Below are 18,549 nucleotides of genomic sequence, written 5' to 3'. Positions count from 1 at the left end.
TGCAACTTTACAATACACTAGAAAACCAAATACAAGTCACACCTTGAAGGCAAGGAGTTGTCAGTTTGAACTCAGCAGTATAAGGTTTCAGGACTTATCTTCTCATTAAAAAAATAGTAAGACTCCTCATGCTATATTTTAGAGAGCTCTACAGATATAAGTTGCCTAACTCAGATTTTGTAGAAAATCTCAATTTATTTGAGAAGTGTAAGAATATCCTGAAAAAGACTGTTTTTCCCATATTTTCATTATTTCTGTGTTTACAGAACACAGAACTCCAGTATTTACAAATTTTCCATTAACAGAGACGGACTGCACACAAATCAGCTTCCAACATAGCTGATATCAATAGCTACTTGATAATAAATTGCTTGCAAATACTAGACACTTTTTTTATCAGGTAATTAAACTCATGTAAAATTTTCAGCAAGCATTCTCTCAGCTAGACAGAATTTATGATTCACATCTTCAGTTTAGAAAAAGATAATTCTCAGAGGAAAAAACAGCTATGGGAAATTTGATATAACTTACACAGGATTGAAATTACATATGGGAGAACTTAGAAAAGTTGCCAACGGTTGGTTCTGAAATGCAAAGCTCTAGCTCAACATTCTAATTTCCTTCTTTTCATCTACCCAAAATCCAAAAACCAATCTCTTCTTTCCCTAAAGAGCAAAACCATCAGAAGAATGGTGTGCTGCTTCAGCACAAATCCAGCTTGTTTTGCTGAAGCTTTCAGCCACAGGATGGTTAAACACACACATAACTGAACAAGCTACAGTGCATATATAGAGAAGTTCACTTCTGCTTTCCCCAACATCAAAAAGTAACAGGAACTCTAGCACAGAAACAGAACAGAAGCCAGGACAGAATCAATTAAATTCCTCATCTCATAGCCCTGAGGATCCTAAAAGAACCACAACATGCACTAAGTTATGACATGGGAAAATACAACATAGTCATCACAGTCACTTGCTACTGAGTGGATGATATTACCTGCCTAATAATAGAGGCTTCTACTCTATCCTCCTCTGTCCATAATTGTCATGCTTATCATGCTACCTTTTCTTGTTACTTCTTTGCATAGTTACATATACTTATAGGGACTAACCTATCTCCTGAACCATCTACCATTACATCCCAAATCAGCTCAACACAGACATCAGCCAAAGCTTAGACTCATCTATGAGGGACAGCTTGCAGCACACCCAGTTTTAGTCATTTGACAAGTCCAACAGTTGCAAAAGCCTTAACACAAGCAGCTTGTAAGCTATGAACTGCATGTTACTGAAAACCTGTCAGAAACACCAGTGTCAGTAAAATGAAGTGGATTTAAAGCAGTCACAATAGGAAAAGTTCACCTGGCTTCTCTGTCAGTGAAGCCAACATCAGCTCACTATCAAACCTCTCAGATTTCCTCCAGGCATCGCTCTTTTCTGCCAGATTTGAAGCAAACTCTGCTTCCTTTTCTTTCAGCATTACACACAAACCTCAACTCTTTCAAATGTTTTCTGTACTTCATTAAAGGCGACAACAATCAGCCTTTCCCATCTGTTGATTACCAGCAGCTTTGATTACCTATTTATCTGCACCTTTTCATCCCATCCTTTCTCAGAGGAGCACATATTCCAAATCAGGTAGTAAAACCACTCTTACTCACAAGTTGCCAGTCTACCTCCCATTATCTGCAGATCCTGACAACAGGACTAGGTGTCTTTTGCTTTTTTTCTACAGTAACAAACCAAAGACTTGAGCTGACAACACCATAACACCAAAGAAGTAGTCATTAGAACAAAAATTATTTGCCATCTTTTCAATTTCCTGTTTTATTTAGACTGCTATTTAAACTGAGGTATAATGAACTTTAACTGTTTGGAAGTAGCCTGTTCTGCTATATTTTCATTCAGAACAAAAATCAGTTGAAACATGGCAAAGCTCCACACAAAATTACAATATTTGTGATTCAGGATTGAGAAGAGCCAAGACACTACCTCGCCCCTCTCACAAAGGTAGAATCTGCATACTCTTCCCACTTCACTTTTTCCAGTAGGATCCATCTGAATTTCAAAGGCTACAAGCAAAATGACCAATGCATTACAATATTCCACATCATCCCCAAAAGAAACCCCCAAAGGAAAATCAAACACCCCAAATGATAAACAAAGCCTGGCGCTTACTATGTAGAAGATGCAATACTTTATATCTTTGTACTTATGGATAACTGGAATCAAATCCCCAGAAACCTATAAACAATTTTATTATGGCAGTAACTAGAAAAAAAATTTATCCTGAAAATCACAAATATAACATAAATGCTCAAACCCCTTATGATTTTCATTAAAGCTATTTCAAATTTTGGGAATGTTGCACTTTTGTAGTAATAAAGAAAAAAATAAATGGCAATTTTTAAGACTAACACTAGTCCTACCAGTATAAGCTGCATTCCATCAGGAAAGGGCATTCATCAAACATAGCAACCAAAGGGCATCATACCAATCACATTAAAAAGAAGTTTTCTTCACCCACTATGGACAAGCTTGAATTATGGTCATGGGTATAATGAACACATTTGTGGTCCAGGAACACAGATGAGACATTTGAGCCACAGTTTTATTTCTAGATTTTGAGTGTCTCAACTTGCACTATACCTTCTTATGCAAAAATGATAGGGACAAAAATTTATATTTAACGCGTAGGTGCTGACTAAAACCTTGTAAAGGATCTGGAATACAATAATAAGGAGAGACTTCCAAACCATACTGCCCACATGAGTAGCATTAGAAAAGTAGTATCCAATGCTCTAGCAGACATGAAACTACTGCTATTGAAACCAATGGAAGAAGCTCTCAGAAGTTTGGGGACACCTAGCTGAGATACAGGACATGAAGGATGCCTGTACACAGTCCGGAGCACCTAAAAGAACAGCGTTACCTCCTTCAAATGCTTCAAACTAGAAAAGCAAAGTTGCTAGATGCAAGAAACATTTCTACATTTTTCATTACAATATATCTTAATGTCAGTTTGTAGATGTGATGTTGCTGCTGCTGGAAAAAGGAAGGGTGTTTTTGCAAAGAACTAAGAAATCCCAGTCATCTGACTGTCATTCGCTGTTGCAACCAAGCGCTCTGAAGCATGGTTCAAAGACAAAACAGCTTCTAAGTCACTTGCTGACCACATGATGCTGGTTGTTTTAATCCAATGACACTTCAGCAGAATCTTTTTGTAACAGTCTTTGAAGCCGAAGAGAAGAAATAAAACCACACCAAAATAAATTCCAGCACGCACTCAGAGTTCAGACTGGCACTTCTCAGAGTCCTTTTAGGCAATGAACACTTTACTGAAATTCTCCCATTCTGTACAGCACGCAAAGTATGAAAGCTTTCTGTTGCTCAGTGGAAATCCTCAGGCAGGATTCCAAACATGCTTCACATTCAATAAGAATTGCCACTCATACTTTTTCTGCATCCACTCCAATTATGAAAAACCTCAGAATAAAGCCAGAGAAATTAATCCACTTTGGGGGCTGGGAGGAGCAGGTACAAAGCACCGAGAACAAATTCTGACTTCAGAAATCAATAGAAATAATTTTTTTATGATGTTTTAATTTTTTTTCACTGAAGCGTAAAATTCACATGACCTTGAAATGGCAATCAACTGCACTACTTTCTACATCAATAGTTGAGAAAACTAGTAGCTCATCCTCAAATACCTTTGGGCATGTTAAAGCAAGAGAAGGTACACGCACAACTCTCTTATAAAGGCAGGTACAACAGACTGGATCTCTCAACAAAACTGGACATTTTGACTAATTTAGGAAACTTCACTTATTCCTGGATCTGAACTATAGCTCAGTCACCTACCTAAATGAAGTAATACCCACATGCTTAGGAAAAAAGTGAGGGAACTCTTCCAAAGGCCATGATTTTCACCCTATCAGAGTCTTCTGCAACCCACATTTTAGTATTTGGAAAATGACATAACTACAGAGGCATGAAACTATCAGCTCTTGTTTAATCAGAATCAGTCTGAACAGCACTGTCACAATTGCAAGCTCAATGCTAGGCACCAGACTGCAAGGAAGTCTGATGGCGCTAAGTTAAAAAAGCTACTTGAGCTATATAAAAATATTTTTTAATTGTTCTGCATCTGTCAACTTTCAATGTCACTTAATGTGAAATGCCTTTTGAATCACTGTTCAGACAAAAAAATCTTTTGAAATGCACTCTCTAACCTATTGTAGATATCAGATTTCAAGACACACTTTTAGCATAAGGTCTAGCATGATATTTAATTTCAGCACTTCAGTATTATTAAACTTGTCCAAACTAAGTGTTAGTCCCTCCTCTCTCTCCTCACTGCTACAGCCTCCTCCCTCCTTTTTTTAATAGAGACATCCCACAGGTATCTATCAATTAGCAAGTCAGCAAAGTAATAATTAAGATGTTCTTACGTAAGTGCACATTGCTCTAAGACTGCAAGAGGGTTTTTTTTTTTTTCCCTATGCATAGCAACACAGCTACACAGGCTGCTGTTTTTCTAATTCTGGAGTATGTGCAGTATCAATTACTGGAAACAACGTACTATGTTAACAAAGAAAAGAGAATATTTAATCAATCAGATTAATTGACTGGAATCCCCAAGGAAGCAGCTTGGAGATGAAACAGAAATTTTTATCATTTCAATGCCTGCAGCACAAGTTTTTCCAAAATTCACTAATCATATGATGAAGAACACCACACTAAAGCTCTTAGTTGGACAAAGAGAAGTATAAAATTCTAATTAGTCACAAACAAGACAAGAAGAACATAAACAACACAGCAGGAATTTTGAAAGAAGCCAAACAGTTTTTAAAAGATCTTGAAATGCACTAACAAGTTGAAGTTTAGATGTCTCTATTATCCCAGCCATCCAGATGCTACTAGTTATTTCTAAATTTAAAGTGTAACTTCATGTCTTTGCAACATCAGAAACTCTTAAAAGAAATGAAAATACAGAACTATTCACAAAGTGCCTTTAGGTATCTTGGTAAGCAATAATTATGTCTTTCACCTGTCTGCTACCTATAATTCCTTTCAATACCTTCCCACGAGTTCATTCAGTCCTCAAAAGTCAGCTGGTCAGCCTCTCTTTCCCAAAGCCACTTCCACAGACTAACTCCTTTGTAGAACCTTATGTGTCTTGACAATAACACTGACGAGACACAGAAGTGATTTTATTCTAAGCCATATGTGCTACTTTTAAAACTCAAAAGCTGTTAAGGCCAGCTGTGTGACAACTGTCCAAATATCTGCACTCCTTTTGCTCCCTGAACTTTTACCAACTCAGTAGATCTACTGTTCCCCATCTCCTTGGCTAGATTACAGACACTTGGCAAACATGGTAGTGTTAATTATAGGAAGCATTGTATTAGTTGTGTAAGAGCTGTGAAACTCAGACCTATCTTTAGGTGAACCAGCAGAAATAACACCCTGGCTCGTTATACCGCATTTCTGACAGCTTTTAGACTTTACATGCGGCACTCATGGCTTAACACCCTATTCTTTCTCCTAGCACCGAACGACTTGTCTCTCGGCAGTGAACACTAAGGACGCTGCTGGAAATAATTTCCTCCACATTTGGCAAATACCCGTGACGTTCACAGGGATACTGAAGCTCGATGAAACTACGCCTGTGGGACCGGGGTAACGCCGGATCTGGCAGCCCACCTCCTCAGCCCCCTGTGCCCCACTCCTACAGCCTCCGCCAGTCCCGCGCAGGTTAGAGACAGCAAGGAATGTCTGGAACAAGGAGTGATGCCAAACGCCTCTCCCGGCCGACACCGAGAGCCATCCCCGCCCAGCCCCTGCTCTCACCGGCGGCTGTCCCCGCCTCCCGGAGCCCCCCTGGCCCCGAGCCAGGGTCACTTACTGAGCTGCCCGGCCCCGGGCTCCCTGCCGCCGGCTCCCCCGAGCCCGCTGCTGCCGCCCAGGCTGCCCAGGGCCCCGCCGGCGGGCGGCGTGCCGCTCTGCCGCTCGAAGTTGCCCGGGTTGGAGAAGAAATCGCGGAGCCGGGGCAGCTCCCGGCCGCTCTCCAGCAGCTCCGTGTGCAGCTCCAGCGCCGTCAGCAGGAACTGGTCCCGCAGCAGCTGCGCCGCTATCGCGTCCATCGGCACCCGCGGCAGCTCCCCGGCCCCCGCGGCGGCATCGCCGAGCGCCGCCGCTCGCAGACTCGGCAGCTCCTCGGGGCTCCCCGCCGCCGGCTCCGGCTGCTGCTGCGCGTACGCCGGCCCGCCCGGCTCGGTGCTGCTGCTGCTGCCGCCGCCGGGCCGGGGCTCCTCGGGCTCGTCCTCCTCCGAGTCGCTGAGGAAGGGGTTCACACTGCCGCCCCCGCCGGCCGCCGCCGCCGCCATCTTACAGCCCGGCGCGGCGCGACCGCTGCCCGGGCGCTACCGCGGCAAAGCCTGCGCGGAGACGCCGCGGCAGACACCCTCCCGGCGGGGCCGGGGCCCGAGCCGCTGCCAGGCCGCTGCGATGGTGCCGATGATGTTGCCGATGATGCTGCTGCTGTCTGCTGCTGCCTGCCGCTGCCTGCCGCCACCTGCGGCCACAGCGACTCCCCGCCGCCACCTCCCCGGCGGCCTCCCACCCGCCCTGCTGCCGCTTCCGGATCGCCGCTCGCGCGAGAGCTCCCGCGGCCAACCGCGAGCGGCCCCCGGCACGCGGCCCCGCCCCCTCCGGGCCTCGCGCCCGCCCCCCCCGCGCAGGGCGGGGCCCGAGGGGAGGCGGCGGCGCGGGGGCGGGGCCGCGCGCGAGGGGTGTGGCGCAAAGGGGGGCGTGGCTTCGTGACGCACACGTCTGGGGCGGGGCCGGGGCGGCCGCGGGCGGAAGCGGAAGCGGAAGCGGAAGTGGCCGCGGCTGGCGGCGGGGAAGAGGAGTGAGTCCTGGCGCGGTGGCGCTGAGCGCTTCCCGCGGGGAGGGGCGGCTGATCCTGGCGCTGCGGCACCGGGAAGGGGGTGGGCACGGGCTGCGCCTTCCCGCTTCCGCAAAGCCTCCTTCGCTCCGCAGCCTCCACGGCGGCCGCCCATCCCGCACAGCCTCGCGGCGCTGCTGGGACGGGAGGGATGCGGGACTCGGCTTGGCCGGGAGCTCGGACCCTCGCCGGGTTGCGTTGGCTGGCCCAGGGTAGGGGTTCCCGGGGAAAGCAGCGCCCTGCGGGGGCCCCAGGGCAGATGGACATTGGGCTGCCGAAGGAGCTGGTGGAGTCACTGTCCCCGGAGGTGCTTAAGGGAGGACTGGACACCGCACTCGGTGCCATGGGTTTGGTCATGGGTTGGACTCGATGTCATCATCTCAGAGGCCTTTTCCAACCAAGGTGGTTCTGTAACTCTGCGTTCCTGGTGGGTGTGTGTCATGTCCCAGCATCAGGTGTTGCTGCAATCTGGGAGGGCACAATCACAGGTGGATAGTAAGTTGATGTCTCTGGAAAAAGGGTCAGGCAACTCAAGGGGACTACAGGGATGTTGTAAGGTTATGCTGAGAGAAAATTAGAAGGGCTGAAACCCATCTGACTACTGCTGTAAAAGACAACAAAATGTATTTGCAGATACATCAACAGGAAAAGGAGAGCTAAGGAGAGTGTTTATCCTTTTGTAGAGTGCAAGAGGAAAAGGCTGTGGTACAAAATGTCTTCTTTTTCTCAGTCTTTAATGACAAAGCCAGTTACGATCATGTACACCCTTTAGCCAGATAAAGGGAACAGGGAGTGGAATGATACTCCTGTTGGGTCAGGGGGTAAGAAGGCTCTGCCAAGGGATCTGGGCAAGTTACATCAGGCACTGCTACAGGCTGTGGGAAAAGTGTCTGGAAGCTGGCCCACCAGGAAAGGACCTGGGTGTGCTGATTGACTGTTGCCTGAGGATGAGCCAGCAATGAGCTCAGGTGGCCAAGAAGGCCAATGCCAATGGCCTGTATCAGCACTAGTGTGGCCAGCAGGACCAGGACAGTGATCATCCCCCTGTACCCAGCACTTGTGAGGCTGCACCTTGAATCCTGTGTCCAGTTTTGGGCTCCTCACTATAAGAAGGACATTGAGGTGCTGGAGTGTGTCCAGAAGAGAGCAGTGGAGCTGGTGAAGGGTCTGGAGCACAAGTTTTATGAGGAATGACTTCAGGAACTGGGTACTTTAGCCTGGAGAAAAGGAAGTTTAGGGGGCACCTTCCTGTTCTCTACAACCACCTGAAAGGGGGCTGTAGCAAGGCAGAGGTTGATCTCCTCTCCCAGCTAACAAGTGAGAGGAGGAAAATAAATGACTCAAGTTGTGGCATTGAATTTTTTTCCTAATATGCATGAGCTTGGATATTAGTAAAAATTTATTTACTGAAAGGGTAGTCAGGCATTGGAACAGGCTGCACAGGAAAGTGATGGGATCACCATCCCTAGAAATATTCAAAAGACATGTGAATGTGGCACTTAGAAATGGGTTTTAACAGTGGACTTGGCAGTGCTGTGTTAACAGCTGGAGTCAATGACTTTCAAGGTCTTTTCCAACCTTAACAATTGTGAGTCCATGAATCTGTGCATCTGGAAGCATAAAGTTATCACTTTTAAAAAGATGATGCAAAGTGGTTACTTTGTGTGTTACCTGGCAAAAAACCTGAAGCTAGGATATAGCAGCAGGTCGTGTGTGCTACTGAAGGAGGGTCAGCTCACTGGAAACTATGCAAACCGGGGCCAGCACTGGTTTCTGTTTAATTTCATTGAAAATGTTGGTCCATTCCCACCAATGGAAGCTCTCTGTAAAGCTGATCTGCTAGGACCTGCATATTGGGGCTGAACTCTCGGTAATAGAATAATGTGAGTGTTTGACAGTGACACGGAGATCTAAAAGCACTCTGGCGTACTCACTCCAAACTCTCCCATTCACATGGTGATGTGCTGTAAAAGACTGTGCTTTCCAGTTTTGGATTTGCATAACTTTTCTGTAAATTTTATACTCAATTTAGCTTTCTGTCCTATAGTAAACTTTGGATTTTATTACTGCTGTATTGTTTTGTGCTGTTGATACACTAAAAAGAGCCTAAATGGCAGAGCGTGAACTGGTTGTACCATAAAGTAAAACAGCAGTGTGTTGAGAATGCTTAAAAATTACAGTGAGAACACAATAAAAACAGGGACAAAAACATTTTAGTGTTGCTGCTCCGGTGGAATTGAGAACCTTTAAGGAAACCTTCTGCTGTTTCCTTTCCTCGTTGCTGTGTGGTTATCGCGTGTCGGGGCGAGTTTGTTGCGGGCCGGCGCTGGAGCCCTGCGGGTGCTGCAGCGGCCTCTGGTGGCCGCGCGCGGGTATTGCAGCGCCTGGGAAGCGGCGCCCTTTGGCGTCCGAAACTCATTTCTGCCCACTTCTCTGTGCCTTGCCAGTAAGGAATAACTTTTCCCGCTCTTCCACGCCGAAAATCAATGTAAAAGCGTTCCACTGTTTCAGTGTTTTGGAAGAGGTTTGTTTGGGTTTGTGAAACTAAATTAAATATTTACAGATGTCACTCAGTTGCTCCAAAATAATTTATAGATGGCTGGGGAAAAGCTATCTTCACTGAAATGTCTATTCCAAGACTGATGAGTGTAGGTAGAAAAATATGCTTGTAAACAATATGCTTTAAAGAGTTTCTCATGTGCCAAAGGGGTATTGTTCTGAGAAACCAGAGAAAAAAACCTAATAGTGCCTCAGAGGATGTGTTGCACAGAAAGCTGCATGAGTTCTGGAAATGGAGCATTATATAGGTCTGCTTGAGGCAGACAGCTGCAAGTTAATTATTCAGTAGCCATTCTAAGAGAGGCAGATTGTTCGTCAAGCTTCTTTGTCTCCTACTGGAGTTGCTGTCTCCTTCTAACTTTTAAAGGATATGAATTCTATGTCTGAATAACAACATATCTAAATACATCTCAGAAAGCTGAGAATCCAAAATACATGGGCTTGTACAAAAAAATCTGAAGAGGTTATTTTGGAGGGGGTGGTGTAAACAATATTTTTCAGTCTATGCATGTTTTTTTAATGAACTTTTAAATTTATGGTCATTGAGATGAAAAATAAGTAGAAAAAGCTTTGCTTTTACTGTGTTGATTTTGGTAGGAGTGTTAAATCTTGAGCTAATGCCTGAGAGTTTAATGAACTGAAACATTTGACCAGTTTCCGTCTGTTGTTTGGTGGGGTCATGGGTGTGTAAAGTGTTCTTTCTTTCTGCACTGCTCGGGTGCAGCCTCAGCCATTCTCATAGCCACTGAGCACACCATTTAAGTCAAGCTTTAAGGGGGTTTCTGTTTCAGCTCCCACACACAAGGTTAATTTCATTTGAATAAGTTAGTTCTATTAGGTACATAATGTCTGTGCTGAATACTTGAAGTATATAGTTTAATGTGTTTTAGTGGGTCCTATAAGGAAATAGGGTAGCTTTTTAAAATCTGATTGGGATCCCAATTAGGGCACAGGGAACAAAATAATGGAGAACTATCTGAAGCAAATCTGATTTCTGCTTTAAAATAATGCTGATCTGGGAGTTCTACCAACTCTTGCTTAAGTTTTCATTGAAAAGTGAGCTGTCTGAAAGAATCTTTGTTATTGAAGGCTGACTTTTATCTCCTTTCAAAAGTAACTGGAAGGCAATTATGATTTTTATGTTTGCTTTTCGACCTTAAAAATGAATTTTAGTGCTTTGTTTACTCTAGCCTCTAAAATATTTTTATATTTTGTGGGAGCCAAATAATGCAAATATTGAGATGCATAGTGTTGATAGCTTGTGCTTAAAGACCATCTCTGAAATTGTATCTGTCTATTCCAGTTTCAAGGGAATGTTTGTTAATGAGAACAGCCTGTAACTGTCAGTAGTTAATGGTTACTTGCATGTTATATTCAGATGTAGCTTTACCCAGATAACCCTCCTTTATAAGGGTTTGTTAAATTGGGATTTTAAGTAAAGGTAGTACAGCAGTGTTAAATATTTCAGTGCAAACTGAAATATTTTTGGTGTCACTGAAAATGTGATAATGACCCATGAAATCAGGTGAAGACCTGAATTAAATAAAACAACCCTCTAAAATCCTTCTGAATTCAAGTTTGGCTGTGTTCTTCTACCTCCAAAACTGCTGTTTTGAAGTGTTACTGTAAACAGTGGGTATTTGGAAGCCTACCATAAAAAAATACATCAAACATACTAAGAGCCTAAGGAGTATTTTAGAAAACTTGTTCAGGCTTTATTATGTGTCTATTTATGGCTTTGTGAGAATGAATATGTAAGGACAAATTGCTGTTACAGTTGAGTGAGGAAATATAAATTGTGAATCAAAGACATGACCTTTTTCGACACTGCAAACACTTGAGTGTTGAATCACTTGGGCCTTGTTCACTGCAGTCTGCAAGATGAAGCACATTGCCTGGACTGTAGGCTGCCCAGAAAGGTATTGCTGAGGCTCTCAGATGGGTGCCTTACCCTGCCTCACTGTTGTGAGGGACACTGGAGGTAGGGAAGGGAAGATGCTCTGTGCTTTTGCTGTCTGCTTCACGTTATTCCTCTTCAATTTAGTATTTGCACAGTTTTGACCAAAAAAAAAATTGTATTTTTTCTTTATATGGCCTGCTGATTATGACTAATGTGGAATATAGGCCTCAGAGAGCGAAGGAGTCTGAGGACATACTTTGAACATGCTGAGTTACATCTTTTGTTAGAAGGAGATGGCATCCTGTCCTGCTGCCAACACAGAGGTTTGTGTTGGGAATTCAGGGAACTAACCACTAACCTACAGCAAAATCATCTTTATTCTTCCTTCTTCCTGCTTTTTTTTTTCTTTTTTTTCCTTGAGGTTATTTTCAATTTAATTCATTCTCTAGAATGCTTAACTGTCCAGTTGTACACCTGGCTGTGCCAGCCCAAGGAAGAGATTTGGCTGGGAATAAGTGGGCAGGAGCAGAGGAGGACAGGACAGCTCTCTGCAGCTGTATTGGCTTGGTTTTGGTTTTTCTTGGGGTGTTTGTTAACTGTGAAAGCCTCTTGTTCTGCTTACTGCTACCCCCATGACAGCTGATTTTGTATAAAACACTTGATAAAATATATTTGCCTTGCTGGTCCCAAGTATTTTGGAAAATATGCTTTTAGTTACAAGCAAGTTTCTATAAATAACTGATACCCAGATCACCTCAAATATGAGAACTGGGGAGTTGTTGCCCATCTGTATTCTCCAGGTTGTGGGTTTCTCCCTAGCAGTTTTTGGCTTGTTTTCTGAGCTCTTTTTTTTGTCTCCAGTGACTCTATTGCTGTTCATTTGCCAAAAGGGTTTGAGTGCTGGGGGGGTTTTCAATTTAAATCAGCAGTTCCTCATATTGTAAAGAAGCAGAACACTGATTGTTTTCAGGAATAATTTTCTGCCTCCATTAATTATTAGACTGAGTCAGCAGCTGAAAAATAAAGGTGTCTTATATAAATGAAAAGTGGCTTGGCTTTGTAATAAAAACAAATACAAGCTGCAGGGCTTCTTCAGAGGGTGTTTACAAGTTGATATATCATAAATGCTAATAAATGTTAACTACTTGATTAGTCGAGACCGATGTAGGAACACAGAGAACTTTGTTCTAAAAGTGAAGGCCAATAGTTCAGGCTGCAGTAATTGATAAGTTCAGTGACTTTTTGAGTCCGGAGCTTAGGGAGCTCAGCTTCCTTTGTGAACAGCTTGCAAGCGTGGCTACTGGTGGGAGAGTTAAAAAGAAGGTGATTCCTTTGCGTAGGGATTTCTTATTGGACCTCAAAATATCCTTGCACAAAAATACTCTGCATGCTTATACTATGACTTGGTGCTCTTTTAAAGGAGGCATAATCCATCCTTTTAATCATTTTTCTACGCTTCACAACTAGACTGCTGCAATTCTTTTACGGTCGGAGGGGTGTGCTGTGCCGGGTTTCCGGGCGTGCCGTGGTGCGGGGCGCGGTGCAGGACCCTGGAGAGAGCCCGGCGGTGGGAGCGCACCGCCCCGGCCCCTCCGCTGCTGCGAGCCGGGCTCGCTCTCCTGCTCCCTGCCCACCTCAGCCTTAAGTCAGTTTTGTTCTCACTGGGGAGCTTAACTTGCCTCTGCCTCTGTCAGCCTTGTTTGGAATGGAAGGTAAAGGTATATAAAAATGTAGATTATGCTAGCCGGTTGAATAGTATTCAGCTACACATTCTAGTCAACTTGCTAGCATAGCTAAGTAGTACTTTTGAACCTGAACCCTTTTCTTAAAAAAAAAAACCAACAAACCCAACTTTTGAAAAGGTGAGAAACTACAAATTGGTTCACTGCCTTTTATTAAAGTATTACTCTATGCTTGGAAGGTTGTGGTCTTTTTTTTTCCTTCAAACTGAAGCTTTTGGTAAATTTGCATTCAGAGGCTTATGTATAAGATCCAACAGATGTGTTTGTTGCTATATGACATAATTCTTGTTTCTTTGTAATGGTTGCTCTCAATAAGTAACTTAATAAGTGACTTAATAGAAGCAAAATAACTTCTACCAACTTTTTTAAACCTTCCTTATTCATTCTACCTTCTGTAGAACATAGGTCAAGTACTATTTGTTTAGTTTTTTGTTTTTCTTTTTGTTAAAGGGTATTTTTTTCCTCTGTGTGTATATATAAAATAGATTTGAAAGCTAATTTTGCAAGAGTGCAGCTGAAAGTTACTATTTTTTCATTCTTCCCTGTGTGTTCTACATTCATATTTGTAGTATGACTTTAAAGTATGATCCTTGCTCCTTTTGTTGTTAAAGGGCAGAACTGTCATGCTTGTATTGGTGCTTCTGCTTTATTGTGTAGTTTTATTGCAAATGGCTTTAAAAATACCCCAGGGAGCCTTCAGCCTTGGTTTGTGAGGGAGGGCTCCAGATGGACAGAAGACTGCTGTGGCAGGCTGCCTTCCATGTGCTTGTCTTCTCTTAAGTGCCACTTGTCCTTTGACCCTGACTTGTGAAAACTGGTAGGATGTGTTTTATTAGACACTGTCAGGCTGATGTTCTTTCCCCAAAAGTGTCCCATAAAGCTTTTAATATGAAGAATTTGTCTACAAAATCTCCAAGCAGGTTAAGGAAAAAAAAAAAAAAACAGTGACAGGAAAACATTCTTGTTTTATTCAAGAATGCAGAAATCTGAGGGAATCTGAGGGAAAGTACTAGGGATCCACTAAGCTACTCACTGCTGCCTGTTAAATGTGAATTGTTCACATGGAGCAAATAGAAAATGAGCAGTGCCAAGGTGATGCAGGGGGCTCCAGGAGACTTCAGAGCTTCTCACTTCTTTGGATGTTGTACTTGAGCAGAGAAGAGAGTGAGAAGATGCACGGCTGAGATCAATCTGAGAGACAGCAAGGCAGAACCAGCAGACACCTTCCTTAAAGTCTTGGAGATTAAAGAAAGAAAAGCAGCAAGGACCTTCTGACTGCAATTAATTACTTTTCCAGAATAAGTGATACATGCAGATTAGAGAAGGGTTTTTTGGTGGTTCTCTCCCCTCACTCTGAATTCTCAGGGAGAAAGTTAAGCTCCCATCTGGTGGCAAACAGGATTAAGAGACCCTTTCTTTCTTTGTATTCATATATGTATCAAAACAATACCAAAAAATCCTGCTATTAGCCACAAGTTCCTCTCCAGCAGCCACATCAATGCAAAGACTAAAACACCCAGACTGTGATGGTGGCAGGGGAGCAAGACAGTTGCAATGAGCCGCCCAAGCGCAACCCTTCTTCACATGAGCTTTCCCATCTTTTCAAGTCCATCTGTAATTTCTTGACAAGACTGGCTTTTCCAAACCTTCTTTTTGATGCCATAGAAACTACATCCAGAGTACCAGGCTGGATCAGGTCCCTCAACAATTAACAGGAAGTCTGACATAATTAAATGCAGCACTCATTTTCCCCAAGTGATCTACATCTAAGTTGCATTGCCTCTGAAGTTACAATCTCTCAGCATTATTTATAAAGCAAAGAAAATGATACTTGTTCTGCAACACAATATAGTTCTTCATATGAAATATAACATTTCCCTTTTATATTTTTCTTTCTCTGAATATGCAATAAAACATACACAAAATACTGCATGGAATATGCATCCATTGGCAGGAGTATTAAGGACAGTGAAGTGTCAAAACAAGGAGCTCAAGGTACATTAGCAATTTCTTTTAGAGGGACCATACTTCACTAATACCATCAAGTCTGTTGATTAAAATTAAGAAAATCCATTGGAAATGCATTTTTAATAAGCATGAATGGCCTTATCTTTATAGAAAAAATAGACAAGAATGTCTGCTATGCTTCTGGCTAATATTTTAAAATTAAACACTGTTGTGTATTTTGTTATTTAACTGTCAAAGTTGTGACTGTACAATTTGTCTACACATAAAAAAATTATCCTTAGGGCAAAAGAGCAAATGGAAGTTGGGTGGTCTGACAGTACTTTTCATGATATGGCAGCTCTACAACATCTAAGGTGGTGCTAGCAGTCCCTACACTATTCTTTTACTAATTTAGATTTTTGAAGACCTACACTAGTCAGGAAATGCACTCAAGTAATTCCTGCTGTCACAGCCCACACCTATTGACAGCACAAAGCTGTAATTTATATAAGAGATGTACCAGCCAATTCTGAATAAGTTGCGTATCTTCACCCACTACTTAAACATAGGAGACCCAAATCCTCATCTTGACTTCATCATGTATGAAGGGCGAAAACGATAAATTTTCATTTTCTCTCTCTATTGAAGTATAGCATACTCTGCCAGACAATGAAACTGCAACTACAGTATTTCCACTTCCTCTGGCACTGAAGTGGCTTTTGTAATTCAAACCATCTGTTTAAAATTATTTTATGTTCAACATCTTCACTGAGCATTTTGAGGATTATAATAACAAATGACAACTGTTTTAAATTTTAAATGTGGTTAGTAAAGCACATCCAAACCTGAGGCAAAGAGCTAAAAGAATACATAATTTTCTTTTTAACATCACTTGATAATCAAAATTACTCTGCCTGCCTAGAAAAGTATCTTTTGCCAGAATTTTCAGGAAGAAATTTCACTATGACCTGCAAAGTACCAATGAAACATCAAGTGTTCCAATACTTGAACACACTGCAAATCAGTCACCCCAGTGTCAGCTTATGCAATTTTCTCTCAATTATCCTTAAACATGGGAAATTGTATCCACAAGTTTCCCAGCCCTGAGAACAACACTGACAACGGGGTAGCAGTGATAAAGAGAACAAGAGCACTTCATTAAGAAATAATTACTATTTTGAAGCATGAAAGAGAAAACAAGACCGCCACCCTTCAGTACCACTTGTTAGCCAAGTGGAGGCAAAATATGGAGTATAAATTTAGCATTACATTCACTCAGGATGCATGCAGCTAAAAATTCAGAACTCACAAAAAACAAAACCCAACGACAAGAAAACACTGAGTGATCTTGCTGTCGATTATTTCACTGGGTAACAGCATTTGGAGGACCTATGCCTGGTCTCAGGAGGTATCTACAAATCCTCTTGCATGTTTCTTGAATTCTAAATCATTCAGCAATACTCTACCAGCAAGCCTTCTTCAGACATCACTGTGATACTGTATATGTTTTTTTATCTCAATATGGACTGTTTAATTATTTTTTGTACCACCAAAAGCAGCAGATTCCCTCAGATTTCTGCATTCTTGAATAAAACAAGAATGTTTTCCTGTCACTTTTTTTTTTTTTTTTTTTTTTTTTTAACCTGCTTGGAGATTTTGTAGACAAATTCTTCATATTAAAAGCTTTATGGGACACTTTTGGGGAAAGAACATCAGCCTGACAGTGTCTAATAAAACACATCCTACCAGTTTTCACAAGTCAGGGTCAAGGGTTAAAGATCTGAAAATGGTCATTGTTTAAGAGACCACACCAGCTTTGTGATTTTGACTCCAAATTGTTTGAACAAAAATATTTTATTGGTATAGTTTAAGGTCTGGTATACGGGGGATTGGACAGTATCATTATTGGCTCTGTATATTTGAGGAGATGGTGACAGAAGGGGGAAAATGTAGAAAGAAAGGAATAAGTTGGAGTCTGATATATAGTTTACTAGTTCAGCTGAGTCTATAGAGGAGGTGATTTGTCTGTCTGAACTGTGTTAGGATTCCATTGTAACAAGTGATGTGTTTGAGTGGGCAGTAAGAAATGACATGTAGCAAATAGGTTGTAACATGATTTTCTTATCTACAAGATTCAGAGTGTCTGCCTTTCCTTCCTCTTGGTGTGACGGGCAATGACTTAACAGAAGAAAGTAGATGTAAGTAAGTAGTCAGAGTAATGCAGACTGCACAGTAATGCAGTCAGAATTTGAGCAAAGCATGTGAAAACAAGGACTGTGGAAGGTACTGCACTAAGGGATTGCCTGAGAAAATATCACAGGACGCAAAAATACTGAGATAACTTTGGCTCAAGATTTCTTGACAGAAAGATATAAGATGTATTTTCAAGTGACAGTTTGTTTATCCACATTTTGGATAGCCAGGCACCTGAGGGCAGAGATGTTTTGGCACTAGTCATAAATACTTAGATATGGCTTCTTGTCCTCAAAAGTGTGTATGCTTAATGCATTTCTATTTTTCTTCTCTCAACAAGCTGTGCCTTTTGCTTTTTCTTATAAGTGAGTGCTTAATCCAGTTTTCCCTTTTATCCTGGTTATTTTTATCTTGTGAGGAAGAAATTGTTATTGAAATTGTTATCCTTATTGTTTCCATGCCTTTCGAGCTGTCTTGAACAGTTGAGCACCAGGCTCTGTAGAGAAATTTGCATTCAACTGAGTGCAATTAGGAGCTTTTCAAAGTCTCTGTACCTGTGGGAAAGTATTTGTAAGCTTGAGGACAGAATATTTTTCACAACGTTGTGTCTCAGTGATGATAGACAAAGTCCTGCATTCAAGGAGCAGTGTAAGCTAAAGTAGAGGTAGAAGGAATGGCTGTGAGGGATGTGGCAGGAGCAGGTGCTTTAGGAGCTGCCTGTCTGGAAACCATGTGATAGTGTTGAGCAGTAGGATATGTTGGGCCCAGATGAATCGTTTAGTGTGATGCAATCAAACTGTGGTTGAAAAATAAATTTTCCTTTTCTTTTTTTCTTTTCTCGCTAATTCTATAGATACTATAGTCTAAGCAATAAATTTGAATTGTGTTGATTGAACTCTTCTTTTCTGTTTGCAAAGACTGAGGCCTGGGGAGAGTTTAAAGCAAAGTGAATTAGCTAGTGCAGAAGACAGATTAGGTTACTAATACTTTAATTAGAAGAACATAGAATATGTTAAGCTATAGAATTGTAGCACTGGGAACATGCAACAAGTAGAAGTAACTGCTTTCTTTAGTAGGGTGTTTAGTCTCATCAGTTTAAGACATGAGTAGTTCATATTCTCTTATCAAGCACAACCGCATCAAAAGAAAAAGCCCTGTGGAAAATAAAATTGATCGACTAAAATGAGCTCTGGCACTGAACTTAGTGGTATTTCTGTGATTGTAATTTCATGTATTTAAATAGATGCAGGAACTCTGAAT

General features: G+C 42.2%; 2 protein-coding genes across 5 annotated transcripts in view; one reads left to right on the top strand and one right to left on the bottom strand.

Moving 5' to 3' along the window:
• The window catches only part of RELCH (RAB11 binding and LisH domain, coiled-coil and HEAT repeat containing), a 71,641-nt gene extending 65,054 nt beyond the window's left edge, over positions 1-6,587 (bottom strand). For 2 of the 3 annotated variants that reach the window (XM_030265395.4, XM_030265397.4), the window contains exon 1: positions 5,908-6,586. In XM_030265395.4, the coding sequence (XP_030121255.4) occupies positions 5,908-6,388 (481 nt within the window). In that variant the 5' untranslated portion in view covers positions 6,389-6,586. Of the gene's footprint in view, positions 1-5,907 lie in introns of all 3 variants that reach the window. The other variant, XM_030265399.4, reaches the window with a different exon arrangement.
• A 254-nt stretch (positions 6,588-6,841) lies between these two features.
• Positions 6,842-18,549, top strand: part of PIGN (phosphatidylinositol glycan anchor biosynthesis class N) — a 98,025-nt gene continuing 86,317 nt past the window's right edge. For both annotated transcript variants that reach the window (XM_030265393.4, XM_012571485.5), the window contains exon 1: positions 6,842-6,912. The gene's annotated coding sequence lies outside the window, so the exon portion shown is untranslated. The remainder of the gene's footprint in view (positions 6,913-18,549) is intronic.

Source organism: Taeniopygia guttata, chromosome 2 (assembly GCF_048771995.1).
Source record: "Taeniopygia guttata chromosome 2, bTaeGut7.mat, whole genome shotgun sequence".
In the NCBI taxonomy this organism is placed as follows: Eukaryota; Metazoa; Chordata; class Aves; order Passeriformes; family Estrildidae; genus Taeniopygia; species Taeniopygia guttata.
This window is presented reverse-complemented; position numbering and strand designations above follow the sequence as displayed.